Raw genomic sequence first — 20,087 nt, forward strand, 5'->3', positions numbered from 1 at the left:
ATCTTGCCACACATGCCCCCCTATTCCCTCCTCTTACTATTGCGCGTTCACCCCTATATCATCCCCCTCCTATTGTTTGTATTGCCTATGTTACAACCTCTCTCTATGACGTAGGTTGTTATCTGCTATCAGGGGGCTTGTATGCTTCCCAGGATAGTAATTGTCTGTTTTATTGTATGAGACACCTGAACGATCAAACCTGTTCAAGGATGAATTGTACCGCCCTCTCTGTGACACATGATGCTGTGATATATCCCCCTAAAGTAATATTATGCGTGCTTAGCAATAAATAAGGAGGCTCCCTGGTTCTCGGGAGGGTGGCTGAGGAGGACGAGGCAGCTGTTGAGGAGGACGAGGCAGCTGCTTCTACTCTGACGGCTAAGTCCCCTCCACAAAGACCATCAAGCGGGGCTGAGGTGAGCAATGCTACCATGAATTGCATCTGACTCCATTACTTGACTCCATCTTTTAACTCGCATGCTCTCTATGGCTTTACTATAATCTCTACTTATTATCTCTGTACAATTGCGCCTACCGAACCTGTGATGTTTTGTGGGGTTCCCTCTTCCCTTTAACCCCACACATGTCCTACTCGAAATTATGAAACATCAAAGATCATAAGAGTCATGTCAGAAAGATTTGATAGTGAAGTTGAAGAGCTCCTCTGATGGAATTTGAGTAGAAATAATAAGAATTCAATTAGGTTCAAAACAAGACTGAAAAAAACTTGATTTTTTGCCTTAAATGAGGCTAAGAAACTAAAAACTAAGAAAAGGCATCAAGAATCCGTAAGAACTAAGCCTTAAGACAAAGCACAGCTATTATAAGAAATGACAGATCTTGAATATTACCATTTTATGTTACTAGTTATTAAATTTAGGCCATTGTTCTGGAATGAATTATGCCCCCACGCCAAAGTGTGTCAACTTGGGTAGGTCATGATTCTCCAAACCAAAGCCAAACTCACTGCCGTTGAGTCAAGGTTGACTCATAGCAATCTCCTGTGGGTTTCTAAGACTGTCACTGTTTATGGGAGTAGAAAGCCCAGTCTTTCTCCTGCAGAGCTGCTGGTGGTTTTGAACTGCTGACCATGCGGACCACAGCCCAACCCATAGCCGCTACACCACCAGGGCTCCTTCTCAGTATTAAGTAATTATCCTCTATTTAATTTGTGCTGTAATGTAACTATCCTATGTGTTATAAATCTTAAGTTCTATGATGCTAATGAGAGCAGGATACAATCATAGTAGTATTAGGTTGTATCTTGAGTCAATCTCTTCTGAGGTAAAAAAGAAATCAAACAAAGAACCGAAATCAAAGAGACCTACTACTACCATAGAAGAGTCAGGAGCAGAGAGCATCCCTTGGACCCTGGGTCTTCATATAGGGCACATCCTAGATCCAGGGTAAGACTGATGCTCAGAAGACAAGGGCTATTCCCCAGAACCAGGAGAGAGAAAGTCTTTCCCTGGGACTAGCACCCTGAATCTGGACTTCAAGTCTCCTAAATAGCGAGAGGAAACAGTCCACAGAACTGTCAAGGAGGATTCAGAGAGCTAAGAGAAGAGAAGAGACGCCAAGTCTGATCAAGCTTTTGGATTTAATATCATTGTATGGGAAACACAGGGGGGTGGCATCTTAAAAGATACACTTCACCGATTGCATGCATAAAACTCACCTGGATACTGATACAAGTAAACTTGACAAGTCAAATTTATGAGTCAACTGGAAATCTGAACATTACCTAAATAGTCTATATTAAGGAGGATTTTTTTTTAATATAATAATGGTATTATGGTTAAATTTAAAAGACATAGAGATACAGTGAAATGGGGAAAGTATGGATGAAAGGAGAGTAGTGATGAAGATGAGAGATGATACATCCTTTGTATGCTTGAAAAATTTCATCCCAATAAGCTTATAAACAAAAACAAATACCCATTCATGGTCATTACAGAATTTCATGTCAACTTGAAGCTATATAAAAGTGTAGGGGTGTCAATCAGGTCACAGCCTGATGGTGCCTCCTTGTGGGCGTGGCTTCTCATAAGGAGGGTCCTGGGAACCTCCCCTTCTCTTCTCTGTTTCCACCTTCTTGTTGGCCCACCCTGATCACCGCCAGTGGATCCACGGGACTTTGCAATCACAGGCCTGTGATCCTCCTGCATTCTGCATCATTGTATGTGGCTGTGTGGGTCTGAAGACAGACTTGTGGACTAGTATTGGACTTATGGACTTGAGTTGGACTAGGCTGGGCTGTTTTCTCATCATATAACTACTGCTGGATATAATGTATGAGTGTTTGATAACATGTATGAGTGTTTCTGAATTTGTGTCTCTAGTCAATGTGGCCCAACACACCACTCATTCACACAAAACAAGTTGTGCAACCATTCCCACATTTTTTCCCCTGAATTGTTCCTCCTCCTCAACATGAACTTACTGCATATATGCCAAACGATGTTCTTTTTATAAAAAAGAGACAATAACAGGAGTTTTTTTTAATTCAAAGGTATAACTGGATAAGTAGATTTGTTTACAATCATTCTTGTGAAGTACTTAAAAAAATATGGCCAACTTATTTGTAAATAGCAGACACATACCTCAACTGTGATGACCTAAATTTTGGTAGGTAAAGTACATGATTGGACAGAAATAGGAAAGCTCACACTGGTAAATTAACTATCAAATGGTCAGTCAAAACTCTGCTTGTGGCCCTTGCTTCATGATAGCTTTATATTTCTACACTGTCTTCCATTATTTTTTCAACTTCCCTACTGACTTCTCTGTCGACTCATTTGACCATCCACCAGATCAATCATCACCTGACCAGCCACTCGTTGCCTGGAATTAGAAGATGTATTTCCATCCTAGTATTCTTCAACTTCAAGTAACTTGGCACTGAGAGCATCCAGGCTGAATCATGCATCCTGCCTATAATCTTTCTCATTCAGTTGTTGGATCGTCAAAGCAAACACCCCTATTTCCTATTAGGAGGCATGTTCTGGTAATTTGGGACACAGCGTTACTACTCAGCTCTCTATTAATTTCTTTCCAGGCACAGTTGACATCCTGTATTTCTTTTAGTCTTTCCAAAGTCATGGTGACAAACCCCTTAGTAGAGGTGATTAAAAATCGTGGTTCAAACTCAAGCCCCTGAGATGTGGGCTAATACTGCAGCAAAGCCTCCCAGGCCCCTTTTTTTTCTACCAGTCTCCGAGCTGACAGCCGGAAAACAGCAACAGCAGCATAAGAAACAGACACTAGAGACCTAAAGGCATTGATGCTTTTAGACCAAACTAGATCCAATGTAAAACGAACATCTACACGTTTAAAAGTAATTCCTGCTTTTTGTTCTACATATCTTCGTTGACCTCTTTCTCTTGGTGGATAAAAACCCTGGCTGGTCAGCTGTGTGTGTCCAAAGTGAGGGATGTAGGACTCAACATCCTGTGTAGCAGAACTCTGAATTACCAGGTTAACCTCAGGAATAGCCAGACCATAGGCAGCGAAATTGGTTGTCACCAACACTTTGAAACTACTTCTGTGAAGCCATTTAGTGTCATTTCTCTTTGTGACTGTGCAATGTTGCCATGGAACCACTGGGCATTCTGTTTTGTGTGTGGATTCATGGTCGTCTCGGTTATTCTTCTTGGTTTCACAGTACACAATAGCCCTCCCTGCAGACCCACCACAGACCTGAAGGACGTCTCCAACAACCGCTGGCCTCTGAGACCAATGGCACTGGATGGCCAAATGCGCCACAGTAGTTGCAGCCTTTTAAGTCATGTTTCCAACATGGTTGTGGTAGTTCCATAGTCTCATGTCACCGTGGGGGTATTAAGTGTAATGGGGTGGCGTCTAACCTCTCAATCAGGTCACAGACAGATGATGTCTCCTGGTGGGCACGGCATTCTCACGTCCTCGTGAGAACTTCCCCCCTCTCTGTCTGTCTTCAGCTTCTTGTTGACAAGCCACATGGAAACTTTCTGAGGCCTGAAAGACTCCCTCTCTCTCTGCATCACCTTCCTATTGGCAAGCCACATGGCTGAGACCTGCCAGCGCTGAGATGAGTCCACTGCCAGTGGATCCGCAAGACTTTGTGATCTTCCTGCATTTTTGCATCATTGATTGTGACTGTGTGAGTCTAAAGAAGGATTTTTGGACGAGTATTGGACTTAAGGCTAATATCAGACTTATGGGCTTGATTTGGACAGGGCTGGGTTGCTTTCTTAATACACAATTACTCTTTGATATAAAGCTCTTTCTTAGATATAGATGAGCGTCTCTGAGTTTGTTTCTCTAGCCAACCCAGCCTAACACAACAGTCAACCTTGTCATATCTGGATTTCGTGTATACATTTCTTTGCAACTTTGTATACTCATTGTGGGCAAGTTGAAGTCTGAGGATTGTCTTCTTTTTTGTAAGATCCATGGATAATATCTTCAACGTATTCAACAAAACCTAAATCTAATCTAATATTGGATTCACTTCAGCAAAGACAACAAGTTGGCAGTTTTGAAAGATCCAATTGGCCGTTCTGCAGTTGGTCTTTGATGCGACCAGGGGTCCCTACCAAGATAGCAATACCATTTGGAATCTAATTAATTTGGCTTTGATATGATGTTCCACCATAAAAACATGCCACGCTGAGTTTCCTAGTTTTATTTTTAAAGTCGCTGGCTACTTGGTTTGTTGGTTCCCATGTCAGAGCCCAAACAAGTACTTCTGGTGGGTGGCTTTTTTTAATTGTCTCTGGATTTCTTTGGAGTCTTTCAACCCAGGGGATGGCGAAGGAGAATGTTGTTCCTATTTCTTTTTGTGCCTGAGCAACTAAATCTTTTCCTTCAAATACAGGATCATAGGGTTTTAACTTGAGTGGGAAACAGATATGTTACCCACCTCGACCTTTCACAAGCTTAACAATCTCTTCAGAAATAGAGAAATTAGAGAAGGCTCCTTCTTTCTGTTCATGTGTTAGGGTCTCATCTAGTTTCTGATGCTTTATGGGGGGAACGGTTTAAGGATAACACTCACTTTGGGTTTTTTTTCCTTCACATTCATCAATATTGCCTTTAGGCAGATCTTTTCTTGTTGCCTTTTGAGAATTAGAGAATTCATCTGAAAGTTTATTAAAACCCTCTTCAGTGTCTCCACTTAGCTTCTCTTGCATTTTCGTGGATTTGGCCCTTGGAGCATCTAGATCATCGGTCACACCGCTTTCTCTTGTTTCGGATTTCTCATCTGAGTCATAATGATGCCTTGACTCCCTTCTTTTGCCCTTCCTTCCTCTGGCCCTCTGCCTCCTCACGGGTGCCTCCGCTCCATAAAGTGCCCCCGGAGGAGTTTCCCAGGCAGTAATCGCTGCTGCCACTGCTTCCTTCAGGGCAAGGTGGCCACAAGCGCCTACAGGCAGCGACAGTGTGAAAGGAAAGGGGACGGGCAGCTGGCTGGCCGGGGCTGTGCCCAGATAGTCCTTACTAATCATGCTAAATTACTGTCTGACAGGAAGAAGACTGTGGGAGATAGTCTTGGCTTGAAATTTATGGTTTACAAATTATCTCAAAAGTTACAAAAGTTTCAGGGATTCACTTAGCCTCCATGGACCTAGAAAATTTGGAGTCTAGGAGAAATTTGAAATTTTGCTCTGCATTTTCCCCTTTTGGTCAGTATTCTTCTATCACTCCTTCAATCAAAATGTTCAGGAACGGTAATCAGGCACCATCCAATTCTGGTCTTATGGCAAAAAAGACAGTGTTCACAGAGGTAATTACCCAAACATCCCATCTCCTCCTCTTCCTATTGCTGACTGCGTGCTCTTTTGCCATTCCATATAAAGTTGAGAGTTGGTTGTAGGATGTAGAACACGATCTTTGTGAACAAAGTTATGCCAAGTGACCTTGCAGTCACCGGAGATGATGGACCTAAGGCCCCAGGCCCAACAGCTCGCTCCCGGAGGGCATCTGGCTATGTCTACGACATTTTCATCACTTCCCCCTTGTATGCTTCACCACGGTCATGGACATATTTGCAGGAAAGGTAAATACTGATGTAGAAATGTCATCTGTCAAACCTATATATAATTGTGGGCATACTCCTACTTTCCCTGCCGCACCAGTTTAGTCTGTGTACTTACCAATCTGCAAGTCATCAGAGATCAGGGGTGAGATCGCATACATAAAAAATATGCTCCTTTTAACACTTGCACTCCTTCCAGTGTCTTCCTTTGATCCCATCAATTTTGTCGCCAATCTCCCTATTATATATTGATTTTCCCTTCAACCAAAATAATAAGTATCTAGCTTCTAGCCAGTGACTTCCGACCCTTATTAACTATCAAAGAATGTTTAGGTGTGAAACTATTTTCTTATCTTTTTACAATATTTATCCTTTTGTGATTAATTTCTCTCAGCATCCTGTTTTCTAGATTCATTCTATGTTATGAGGTATTTTGAAGATTTATTGTTTTTCTTTAATGTTGCATAGTTTTCCATTGTATACACACGCCAGTTTATCCATTTTCCACAGATGGAAATTGAAGGTTATTTCCACCTTTTTGCTATTATAAATAGTGCTACAGTGAACATATATCTATCTGTGCTGCAGCTCTTATGTCTCCAGGGTAAATACCCAATAGAGGAATTGCTGGACCATATGGTATTTCAATTTCCTACATTTTGAAGAAGCGACACACAATTTTCTGCGGTGGTGGGGCCATTGGCAGCCCCAGCATCCGGTGGGAGGGTTCCATGTTGTCCACCCCTTTGCTTGCATCCATCCTTTTCTGTGTCTCTTTACCTGTGCATTCCTGTAGGGTAGCATGGCATCTCATAACTGCTGTTTTGACTTACATTTCTCTAACAGATAAGGATCCAGAACATTTCTTCATGTTTTCTCACTACTTGAATGCTTTCTTCCATGACGTGTCTGCTCAGGTTCTCTGCTCATTTTAGCTGTGTTTGCCTTGAGTTCTTGAAGTTCTCAATAGATTTTCGAGATTAGCCTCTTCTCCAATATGTCACTGGCAAGGATAAATTCCCTGGTCTTTGGGTTTCCATTGTATTTTTTGATGAAAATTTTGGATGCATAAGTTTTGTCTAATTTTTAGGTCTCAGTCATTTATTTTGTCTTCTGACATTTACATGTTTTCATCATGCTTGATGTTTTATTTCTGTATTAGGGCCCCTAAACTTGCCCCTATTTTTTCATCAGTGTTCTTGATAGCTTTAAGTTTTACATTTAGGTCTTTGATCCACTTAGTTTGGTATTGTAGTGGTATGGGATTGGGTTGTTTCATTCTTCTGCAAATGGATATCCGGTTTGCCAGCACTACTTGTTAAAGAGCCTCTCCCCTGATTTAATGTGCTTTGGTTGTCAAAGTTTTCAGTGAATACTAGAAATTAGGCCCTTGTCCAAATTTATTTACTTCTGGATTTTCCATTCTATCCCATTGGTCTGGGCACCCATTACTGTGCAAACACTAGGCTGTCTTGACTATCCCAGTGTGTATCGGTCTTGAGATTGGATGGCCGCAGGCTTCCTATTTTGTTCTTCTCTAGGGCACTTTGCTTATCTAGGTATCTTCCTTTCCAAATAAAGTTGATGATTCGTTTTTCCACTTCTTTAAGAATGGTGTTGGAATCTTGACTGGGATTATATGATATCTGTTGTTCCAAGTCTTCATAATCATGAGTGTGGTATATTCTTCCATTTATGAAGGACTTTTTTTAGGGTTTTCTATAGTAGTGTTTTATAGTTTTCTTTGTATAAGTCTTTTGTATCTCTGGTTGCATCATACTTATTTGTAAGTATTTAATCTTTTGGGTGGTGTGGTAAATGAATTTAATCATTTATGGCTCTTCTATCCATTTCTCATGAACTCCCAATAAAAGATTAGGTGGGACCATACAAATAAAAGTGCAGAGGACTCTAACTCAGGGATTGATAAATTTTGCCATTCCCCTGGGTATAAGAGAGCTATCTCTCAGAAGCAGAAACAGAGATGCACATGATCACCAAGAAAGACAAGTCACCAGCAGAGTACTTAGGAGATCCCTGTCTGAAGTGGCAGAGGCAACCTAAGCACCAACACAAATCAGTTAGGCAGAGTGCAGCGGGGCTTGCTGGGTGACAGGTCAAGGCGGAGGCCGAGGACGAGGGAAACACACAGATACTAGCTAAGAGGTCCTCCTGTGGACAGAAGACTGTATCCTTAATTTTTTTATCCTGACCTGTTGACTTCCTAAATAAACTCTCTTAATTATAAGTCTTGTCTAAGAGTTCTGTCTGGCCAGTGCATCAGATGATGGAACTCAGCAGAGAAGTAGAGTGCCATGAGAGAAATCACTGGTGTCAGAATCGAGAGAAAGAAGGTCAGGGCGGCAGCAGGCCTAATCTCTGCCTTGTGGCAATCAGCCTTGGGATGCTGTGGGGTCAGATTCTCCTTCACCCTAGGAAGCCAGAGGAGGGCAGGTATGATCCCCATGCCATTTTCTCAGGTGGTTATTGTAAATGATTGTTTCCTCATTTTCTTTTCAAAACTCTCCTTATTAGCATAAAGCAATCTGATTTTTTTAATGCTGATATAATCAGCCACTTTGCTGATTCTTTCAACTAATTCCAATAATACTCTTGCTGAATCTTTGGTATTTTCTATGTCAAGGATTTTGTCTTGCTTGTATTCATCTATGCTCACGGAAACAACAATCAAGAGGTCCAATATCAAATTACATTGGGTAAATCTTCTACACATGATCTCTTGAAAGTACTGAAGAGTCAGGATGTTACTTTGAGGACTAAGGTATGCCTGACCCAAGCCATAATATTTTCAATTGCTTCACATACAAATGAAAGTTAGATATTGAATAAGGAACACAGAGGAAGAATCAATGCCTTTGAGTGATGGAACTGGCAAAGTACAGAAAGTGCCATGGACTGCCAAAAGAACAAATAGATCTGGCTTGGAAGAAGTACAGCCAGCATGCTCCTTGAGAAGCAAGGATGGAGAGACTTCATCTCACATACTTTGGGCATGTTATCGGGTGAGATTAAAAACAAACAAAATCCAAACACTGCCATAAGTTGATGCCAACTAATAGCTCTTCCAGGAGGTCCGTCTCTGGAAAAGGACATCCGCTTGGTCAAATAGAGGGCACCAAAAAATAGGAAGAACCTGATGTGACAGACCCACAGTGGCTGCAACCACAGGGTCAAACTTAACAATTACGAGGATGCCGCAGGGCAGTGCTTCTATGACTCAGAATCTAATCGATGACAGTGAGTTTGTTTGGATTTTTGGTCCTTGAAATGGGCAAACATTTTAAGATCTATCTTGAAGTACAACGTTCAACGTGACAGGATAAGATCTATACGTGTACACATAAATCAACTTAATAGAACTATTCACATTTACACACCTCACACTAAAACCAGTGACTAAGAAACTGAAGAATTCCACCAACTTTTTCGGTCTGAATTTGATCAAGCCTGCAATCAAGATGCATTGATAATTACTGGCGACTGGAATGTGCAAGTTGGAAAAAAGAGAAAGGATCAGTAGTTGGGAAACACGGCCTCAGTCAGAGAACAAAGCTGGAGAGCACATGATAGAATGTTGCAAACCCAACAACCTCTTCATTCCAAACACCCTTTTACAACAACATAAATAGCAACTCTCCCCGTGGACCGTGAAACAGATGGAATTCTCAAGAATCAAATTAAATACATCTGTGGTAAGAGATGACAGAGAAGGTCAATAACATCAGCCAAAATAAGGCTTTGGCTGACTGGAGATCCCCTTGCAGAGGGGTCTCGGGGAGGAGATAGCCAGTCAGGGTGCGATGTAACAACGATGAGAAATACAATCTTCCTCTAGTTCCTAAAGGTTTCCTCCCGCTCCCACTACCATGACTCGAATTCGATCTTGCAAGACTGGCTAGACCAGAGGAGGTACACTGGTACAGATAGGAACTGAAAATACAGGGAATCCAGGACGGATGAGGCCTATAGGACCAGTGGTGTGAGTGGCAAAACAGGGAGGGTAAAGGGAGAATGGGTAGGAAAGAGGGAACCGATTACATGGAACTGTGTGTGACCTCCTCCCTGGGGGACAGACAACCGAAAAGTGGATGAAGGGAGACGTCGGACTGGGCAAGATATGACAAAATACCCATTTATAAACTATCAAGGGCTCATGCGGGAGGGGGGAGCAGGGAGGGAGGGGAAAAATGAGGACCTAATGTCGGGGGTTTAAATGGAGAGAAAATGTTTTGAGAAACGATGTACAAATGCGCTTTACACAATTGATGTGTGTATGGATTGGGATAACAGTTGTATGAGCCCCTAATAAAATGTTAAAAAAGAAAAAAAAAAGATTATGACAACATATGTAAAGATGTGTTTGACAAAATGGATATATGTATAGATTGTGATAAGAGCTGTAAGAACTCCCAATAAAATAAATTAAAATTAAAAAAAAAAAATAAGGCTTTGGCTGACTGTGGAACAGACCATCAACTGCTCATGTGCATGTTCAGGTTGGAGTTGAAGGAGATGAAAATAAGTCTTCAAGAGCCAAAATATGGCCTTGAGTATAGCCAACCTGAGTTTAAAGCACTCTGGAACTGAGCGCTGGTGCCCAGAGAAAGACCTGATGAGTTGTGGGATGACGTGAATGCAGAAGGACGGATCATTAAAATGATGGGAAAAAACAACAAAGTAGATTCAAAAGAGACTCTGAAACTTGCTCTTGAACAGAGAGCAGGTGAAGCGAATGGAAGAAATGATGGAGAAGAGCTGAACGAACAATTCCATAGGGCAACTGGAGAAAATAAGGTATTGTAATGAAATGTGCAGAGGCCTGGAGTTAGAAAACTAACAAAGAAGTACACATTCAGCAGATCTCAAGATCTCAAGATCTCAATTTACGAAAAATACAACCTTGAAGTTACAATATTGAAAGATTCCATTAGCAAAATATTGAATTTAGTATCAAAAGATGATAAAAGGAATACACAAGGATCACTATGAGTCAGAATCAACTTGGCAGCACCTAATAACAATTACAGAGCTATTAAGAAATATAAACGGAGCAAAGTATTCCGAGGCAGATTTTTTTTTCTTCTATTCATACTCATCTTCATTTACTACGGTACTACAACAGAAACCACAAGGAGAAAATCTATATGCATATGGAACTAACAAACCCCAAGTCACTGACATGGAGTCCATGCCGACTCACATCAATCTCACAGGACAGGGTAGAACTGCCCCTGTGGGTTTCTGAAACTATCATTCTTTCCAGTAGAAAAGTCCATCTTTCTTGCATCTATGGAAAATATTCTATCAAATGATCAGGAGGCATATAAAAGCATCTCTACATATTCTTTCAGAGGTTTGTAGTTGCATTTGGAAGTTCCATGGGGGTTGGCCCCGATAGGTGTGCAAGGAGTCAGGAAACCTGTGCTGTTGGTCATTTGGAATAGGACACTTTACTTCCACGCTGGCTCGTGTGTAGTGTCGTGTTTGTTGTTAGGTGCCATCAAGTCAGTTCAAACTCATAGCAACCTTATGTTCAGGAGGATGAAACACCACCCAGTCCTTCACCATTGTCGCAACGGCTATTTCAGCCCAATGATGCAGCCCCGGTCAGTTCATCTCCTCATGGAGGGTCTTCCTCTTTTTCCCTGCGCTAATTTACCAGGCTTGATGTCCCCTTCCAGATCTCCTGAGAGAATCTTCAAAGAACATAAAAAGAAATCTCACCATCCTCAGGTCTAAGGAGCACTCTGAATGTACTTCTTCCAAGACAGATTTGCTTGTTCTTTGGGTACACCCTGGTACTGTCAATATTCCTTAACAACACCATAATTCATATGCTTCAATTCCTTGATTTTCCTTACTCATTGTATAACTCACATGAATAGGAGGCATTTAGGGGCTACACACTGGGATACACACTCGGCTGTGATCCACATGGTCGGCAGTTCTAAACTACCAGCAGCTCCTTGGGAGAAAGACTGAGCTTTCTACTGTAACCAGTTACAGTCACTATCAGTCAGCATTGACTCAATGGCAGTAAGTCAGAGTGAGATAAGGCATTCGTAAGACAGCTATCTGGCCAACTGACTGGAATGTGCCCATTCCCAAGAAAGGTGTCCCAAGAAAATTAGAAAATTATCAAACGATATCTTTTATATCACCTATAAGTAAAATTTAGCTGAGGGTTATTCAACAACTGCTACAGCAGTAAAATGACAAGGAGCTACCAGAAGTTTAACACTGACTCAGAAGAGGATGTGGAAAGAGAGATATCACTACTAATGTCAGATGGAGCTTGGCTGAAAGCAACATATACTAGAAAGATGTTTGCTTGTGTTTAGAAGTATGCAAAGGCATTTATTTGCCTGTGTGGGTCATAACAAATTATGGATAACCTTGAGAAGACTGAAAGTGCCAAATAATTGTGCTCATGTGGAACCTGTACACACACCTAGAAATCTGGAGGTCAGCCACGTGACCAACTGACTACAAGAGATCCGTATTTGTGTCTATCCCAAAGAAAGGAGGCCTAATGGGGTTTAGCAGGTGGATGTGCTCAATGTTTTGCAATGGGTGGGGCCAACAGCACAAAGAGTTATTCACCACAAATATTAATTAGTCAGCTTGAGAGCCCTCAGGTACCAAGAACCAACCACCTGTAAAGACCAGGTTTCCATATGCCCCACTAAGACCCAGGTTCTTTTGGACTAGGTGCTACCACCATCCACTCCTCCAAAATGTGGAGGGACTTCTCAGCTCTACTAACGGACAAGATCAAAGTGGCATGGACTCTGGACTCCGTCTTACGAGAGGGCGTAAACCAAATCACCATCCTTTGTGTCCTAGGGAACAGGGTCTGCTGAAAGACAAACCCCACAGCCCCATCAAAGCCACTCCTCTATCCCAGAAGCTGAGAGAGAAATCCCAGGTCCGTCAAGGAAGAAGAGCCAGTAGCGGAGTATGTTCAAGATCTCTGTGTCTGACCCGGCAGAGACTGGGACGGGAAACCATGAGAGACAACAGAGGGGCAGTGCCAGGACTCAGGAGGCTGTGCAGCAGAGCAGCAGGCTGGCTTACACACACAGCTCAGGCTCCTCCCATACGTACGAGCGGGGCTCACCTCACTATTGCTGTAGCGCGCCAGCTCTGAGATAAAGCGCATGTGGTCCTCTCGGATCTGGATCATTTGCTCACAGATGTTGTACTGAGGGCTGCTGCTTGAAGACGTGCACGTCCAACTGGGTTGGAAGAAAAATGGCATTATGTCAAGCCTGTCCCAGCATGATAGTTACAAATCATAACAGCTGAAGGGGGGCACGACGGAAAAGTACAGGGTTGTGCCTACTGCTCACCAGTCCTGTGTGGTCCCAGGTGAAGCCTGTGTGCACCCTGTGAGCAGTTCATGTATAGTCCATGTGTGGCTCATGAGTGCCCCAGGTTTGCCTAGTGTGCAGTCTGTGTGAGCCTGATGCGCATGCAGTCTTTGTGTACCCAGTGTAGAATCTTGTGTGTGTCTCTGTGCTAAATACAACAGACTTTTACCATATATACGTGAGTAGAAGCTGGCCCCAATATCTGCTGAGGCACCTAATTTAACCACAAAAACTGCATTAAAAATGTGCTGAAAAACTCGGCTTATACACGAGTATATACAGTAATTAAATAAATTCCTTGACAGAGAAAGGAAATAAGTACTCAACAGTCATCACTCCTAATTATTTTACTGTTCTCTGTAAGTATGAGGTTATTTAGGCATATGATATTTGTTATGGTGGAAATACTATGTAATTGTATGCTGCTCAGAAACCCTACGCACTGGAATCGATTCATTAGCAGTGGGTTTAGTCATGTCATGCTGGCAGCTTGAAATCAGTCATGTGGGAATATTTACATCGGACAATCAGTATGTGGTATGAATTGGAATCTGATTTAGTGTTGAAGGTGAAAAAGGGTTGGATTTCAAGAAAATAATTTACCGGAAGGAAAGAAATAGTCTAACAGAGATCACATATCACATCTAATGGTAGATTTATTGGCAATAAGTTTAGTACAGACATTGGTCAACCATAGCCCATGCCACACGTGACCAGTTTTCATGCAGTTCTAGAGAAGCTCTGGTGGCCCAGGAGTTAAGCATGGTCCCACTCAGGGGCCGCAGGGAAGAGACCAGCAGCCTGCTCCTATAACAATGGTAGCCAAGAAACCCCTCGGGGCAGTTCTACTCTGTCACCTGGGGCAATGTGGGTCAGAACTCACTCAGCTGTCCCCAGCAACAGTCACACAACATTGCTCTGACAGTTTTAAAGGGTGACTTGAAAAAGAAGAATATGCAATAGAGACTATAGGTGGTCCACAAAGTCTGAAATATTTCCTACCCGTTGGCCTCTAGAGAAAAAAGGCTTATCAATGCCCGAGTAAACAGATTGGGATGCAACATCATTTATCAAAATCAGAATTCTTTTACCCTTCTGTTCGCTTGTGCTTCTATATTCTCAACCTGAACTACCAAGAGAGGAGCTCTCCGGGAGCACTGAACTTTTTTCTGTCTGTGCTGCCCAATATGGCAGCTGGAAGCAATGTCGCCCTTGAAATGTGTCCGTGCAGAGGGGAAAACAAGAATTTTATGGTGATTGAATGGGCTATGGAAAGAAACATTTGACAAAAGTCAACAAAAGAATATGAAATTCAATTAGCAATGAAGAATTTACGATAAAGTATTATGTAGTTATCATTTAATTTTGTGCTATCGATCCTTTATGGCTAAGGTCAGCCAATTTTTACAGTAAAGGGCTAGAGTGAATATTTTAGGATTTGTGGGCCACCTGTCTCTGCCTTATCTGTTACATCTTTTCTTTTTTCTTTTTTTAAACAAATGAATTCTTTAAATATAAAGACCATTCTCAGATCAAAATACCTCATAAAAGCAGACCTGCGCTAGGAAGAGTCTTGCAAACTCTACAATGTACATGCATATTATATGTGTGTGTGTGTCTCTTGGCCAAAGCTGGTGGTTAAGCATTTAGCAGGGCACTACTTTTGAGGGTGGCGTAGTGGGTTACGTATTGGACTGCTAACTGCAGGTCAGTAGTTCAAAACCACCAACCTCACAGGAGAAAGATGAAGCTTTATACTCCCATAAACATTTACAGTCTCAGAAACCCAGAGAAGCAGTTCTATTCTGTCCTATAGGGTTGCTAACAGTGGGAACTGACTTTCTAGCAAGGAGTTTGCTTTTGATATACCTGCTCTAAGGGAGAAAGGGGAAGCTATCTGCTCCCATCAAGATTTACAGCCTATAGAACCCAGTATCACTGTCCAATAGAACTCTCTGAGATGATGGAATTGTTCTAGTATCTCTACTGTGCAATATAGAAATCAAGAACAACCGAGCATATGAAATTTGTCAGTGATGAAGAAATCAATTAAGTTTTTCCATTTTAAAATAAATTTAATACCAACAGATAATGAATTGTGCAGTTAGACAGTACAGTTCCAGACAGTTGAGAATCTCAATGATTACATCTCTAGATCAATAGAGTACAATCAACCATACAATAAAGACACTTCAAAAGTTTTAGCCCTAGTAAGGTATTTAATTGTGCCAACCTGGCCGAAAATCACATGTGGGATTGAAGTGGGGAGAGATAAACGGCTCGGTGAGCTTCGCCTTTTGAGTTCTCAGGTCTCTTGCTTTCTGATGGTTGGACCAGGGTGCAGCTGCCTTAGCCAGTTCCCTGCTTCAGCTGGCAAGGCTGACTTCCTGCAAGACATCCCTGAGAAGCCACATGGACCTACCCTGCTACAGCCCTGAGTGCCGTGTGGAGACCACTGCCAGCACTGAGATGCTTACACGTTCACTGACTCGGCTTTCCTCCTGCAGTCAGTGTCATTGTGTGTGTTTTGTGAGATGGAGGAGGACTTTGTGGATTGGTGTCGGGTATATGGGTTAATGATGGACTTGTGGGCTTGGGCAGCATGGGGTTGGGATGTTTTCTTGATGTGCACTTAACCTTTATATAAAACTCTCTCTTATACATGAGTTTCTGTGGATTTGTTTCTCTAAAGTATCCAAACTAACACACCTACCGAGATTTATTTTCTTCATAGTGTGCACTGGTCTTTATGTATCTTGCCAGTTCTATCTGCATGTCCCCAAAGAGTGGAACCACTTGAAGCTGCTGTATTCGAAGAACAAAATAAAAAAGAAGTCATTATGTATGCTTAGTCATCAAATACATAACAATAATGTTGACAATTACTTTGAATTGAATGCTACCTTTTGTTATGGATTGAGGTGTGTTCCCCAAAACTATGTGTTGTAAATCCTAACTTTGATGCCCATGATTATAATCCCATTTGGAACGGGTTGTCTTCATAAGATTAATGAGATAGGGTTAGTACACGGTATGTTGTGAGTCAATTTTCAATGATAAGAGAGATCAAATGTAAGCTAGCAGGCAGAGATGTAGGAAAAAAATTCCATGTGAAGACCACCCAAGGACAGATGTTGCAAAGATACGACTGTCCTCTGTTGGGAGCTGCTCTGAAAGCAGAGGTCTGTTCGTTCAAATGTGGACGTGCAGACACAGCTCTCTCACGGTCAGATTGTCTCTCTCACGGTCAGATTGTCTCTCTCGTGATCAGATTGACTTTTGTGCTTTAATGTTATTGAAAACATCAGGTGCTTAGCCTTGGGAAAAATATTTCCCGGACAAACAAGAACAAGGCTGGGGGCGCTATTTTGAGCAATAGTACATTCCTGCTTAACAGTGTCTAAAAGCTTGCTGGAAAATAAACTCGGGGCTGCAGTCTTGAATTGCAGTCCTCCTGAGCCCAGCTTTTCTGTGTCTGTCTTTTCTCAGTCCTCACCCCCTCCATCGAGTCCCCGCTGCTTTGCCGGGCTCACAGCCCCTTTACACAATAAGAAAATCACTGTTTCTTAGGGCCAAATTGCATCATCACATAATTGCCATGCCATTGTCAATCATGTCCCAGTCAAGCTGACATGTATTTTAGGGGGCACACATTTAAATCCCTAACACCTTTAAAGATCATTTACTCCCCCAAATCAGTCAAAACAAATCTGCATTCATGAGAAAAGCAAAATATGATTTTTGGGGGAAGCAAAATATAAAACAACCATTAAATGTTAAAAGCCAACCCATATTGTTGCTATATCCAAGTTCCTAAGAAATCATGGTGCCTCAATAAACAAACGACAAAAATCTAGAGAAGAAAAAACTGAAAAGATAAATCTATAACTGCATCATCTATATGTAGAGTTTATGAATAAATCTAACAAAAAGACGTGTAAGACTTCTGAACAAAAATACAAAACTCTTAAAGGAAATTTTAAAGATCCTAAGGGATGGAGATATCCAAAAGTACTGTTATAAAATCAAGAAACCTTCATTAAACAAAAATATCAACTTGAAGCTATTATTTCTCAACAAATTACTCCGTCTAGGTCTACATACTTCCGAAGGCAGTGTTTCCATCTCTTTTATCAATCTCCAAAGACTTCTGCACTCTTTAATTCATCCCATGTCAAAATGGCAGTTTGGGCACCCAAAAAAAGAAACTCAAGTTGTGTTCCTTTTCAATGTTATTTTTACTTTGGGGAACAAAAGAAGTGTGAAGGGGCAAGATCAGGGCTACTGGGCAGATGCACTGCGGTTTCCCAATGCAATTACTGTAGGACATCATTGCTACCCTGGAAAAAGGAGGATGTGCATGAGTCGTGACAGGACAACATTTCTCAGCACAAATTTCCTGGCCTTTTCCTCACCAATGTAGTTTTCAATTTTCTTAAAATTTCTTTCTCATAAGCACCCATAATCATATGCTGACGAAATCTATCTAGAATACCTCTTTGGAATCACAAAAAGGTTGCCAAAACCTTCTGAGCTGGTTTCTCTGCTTTGAATTTAACTGACCCGCTCACTCTTGTAACTGGTCCTTGATCTACTGGGCTATACTGGGAAGTCTAAGACTACCTGGTTATCAGCCATTCCATAAAATCAGCTTATTAGCATCAATCTTGCTTAAAATGAAGACTAATGAAAAGTTCAGCTCTCGGAGTGAGCTGATCTTCATGCAATGTTTTGACAGCCATCAAGCGGAAAGCTTGCTGAGGACAATATATTCACTTATGAGATGCTGGACAATGTGAGGGCCAGCTACTGAAGTTATCACGTAAATGGTAATTTTTACCTGGGTTTTGGAATACATGTATTCAACCAAGGACATGCACCCCGAATATATAAATCAATTGGGGGGGGGGGAACCTCATAAAAGAGAACACACATGAATGGCTAATGGCATGAAAAGCATCTGAGAAACACACACTGAAACCACAGTGAAATGAACTCACTGTGTTGAGTTGATTCCAACTCACAGTGACCCTGGAGGCCAGAGTACAACTAACGGCCTCTGGGTTTCTGAGACTGCAAATCTTTAAGGAAGCCGAAAGCTTCATCGTCCTCCCACAGAGCAACTGGTGGGTTCGAGCTGCTGACCTCGGGGGTAGTAGCCCAACCTGTAAACCACGATGCCACTAGGGCTGAGTGAAACAGTAGAAAATAAAAATCACAATGACTTGTACATACCTTTCAGAGTGGTACAAGGAAATAATAAATTTTTAAAAAGACAGCGTCACGTTTTGGGAAAACAGGACCCAATAGTAACTCTCACTCATTGCTGTTGGGAATGCAAATCAGTACCACCACATGGAAAATTGTTAGTCTGTATTTTCTAACACAGATATTATATTATGTCCTGTACACCAAATTTTCATTCTTAGGATTTATCCCCCCAAAAGTAAACAGATGTGCTTTACTTACAGATGAGGATTTTCAGAGTATCTGTGCTAGCCCCAAACCAGAAACAACTCAAGTCTATCAAGAGTAAAATGAGTAAACCAATTGTAGTATAATTATAAAATGGAATCCTATACGGCAATGAAAACTCAAGTATTGCCACAGCAGTCAGGCACAAAGGAGTACAAAAAATGAAGATTCCATTTATATATAAAGTGCAAACCCAGAAGAAATTAATGTTAGGTAAAAGACAGCATCTGGGGGGGCGAGGTTGGGGGCGGGCTCTACAAGGCTGGGAGCAGTGGCCTCCCCCCACCCCCAACCACCGTTATTTCCTGATGTGGGTCACAACCACACAGAGTACTTATTTACAAAAATTTGAAGAATGTGTCCCTTCTCTGTGAGGATGCTATGCTTCAATACAAAATGTTATCGAGTTAATTTTAAAAGATGTTTACCCACCTTAAAGTATTTGTCGATTTTAGGTAAATTGATTCTCTTTTTGGCGTCCAATTTATAGATGTTACTGACACTTCCATCCATCAAGTACAGACCAAAGCCCATGACCTAAAAATCCACAGATGTTACAAAAAAACATAGACATGCAAACTTAACTACCCATAAGCACTTCCACATAGAGCCTAAAAAGTATGTGGGAAAATTCCATAGCCTTAATTCCATTTTCACACAGGCTTTTTAAAGCCACCTTACTTTGTACTGGTATAATCGTTCCTCTTAAAATGACAGCTCGTTCTTTTTTCAAAAAGTGCTTTGAAAAGGTCCTAGGAAATTGAATGATCCCGTCTATGAAGCTGTTCTCATATTTGTGTCCCTTCTGTGGCGATTTCGACTCCTCCCTCAGGCACCCACATCAGGGCTAACTCTTGGAACAACGAGCATTTTCAGCTTCCAAATACTGTTAGGAGTCCTTAAACCTACCACCTACTCCTTTAACATGAAGTTCACACAAACAAGCCAGGGGCTGAGATAAAAGACACTGTCCGTAGAGTGCAATTAAGAAGAGCAGACAAGTGTACAGCTTAACTAGCACACTAAATAAGCAACAGGATTCAACAGTGATCTTAACTGAGGTTAAAATTAGGGATGAAGCTTCTTGAGTTGAATGACAGGCTTTGCTCTAATTCACAATTCCTTATCCCCCAAAAGTTCTCAAAAACAGGTTCACAAATATTTGTATTTAGGCTGCTTGTCTGGTACTTGGAATACTC

General features: G+C 41.6%; 1 protein-coding gene and 1 pseudogene across 1 annotated transcript in view; both read right to left on the reverse strand.

The window, feature by feature from the left end:
- Positions 1-20,087, reverse strand: part of CYFIP1 (cytoplasmic FMR1 interacting protein 1) — a 90,695-nt gene that overhangs the window by 61,839 nt on the left and 8,769 nt on the right. The window contains exons 7-9 of the mRNA XM_030889070.2: positions 19,321-19,425; positions 16,127-16,218; positions 13,161-13,278 (exon numbers count right to left, since the gene is read on the reverse strand). Of these exons, the coding sequence (XP_030744930.1) occupies positions 13,161-13,278; positions 16,127-16,218; positions 19,321-19,425 (315 nt within the window). The remainder of the gene's footprint in view (positions 1-13,160; positions 13,279-16,126; positions 16,219-19,320; positions 19,426-20,087) is intronic.
- On the reverse strand, positions 2,775-5,489 carry LOC101657796 (annotated as a pseudogene).

The sequence above is a fragment of the Echinops telfairi genome, unplaced genomic scaffold (assembly GCF_000313985.2).
Source record: "Echinops telfairi isolate 266 unplaced genomic scaffold, ASM31398v2 ScPeMD7_7475;HRSCAF=8513, whole genome shotgun sequence".
NCBI lineage: Eukaryota > Metazoa > Chordata > Mammalia > Afrosoricida > Tenrecidae > Echinops > Echinops telfairi.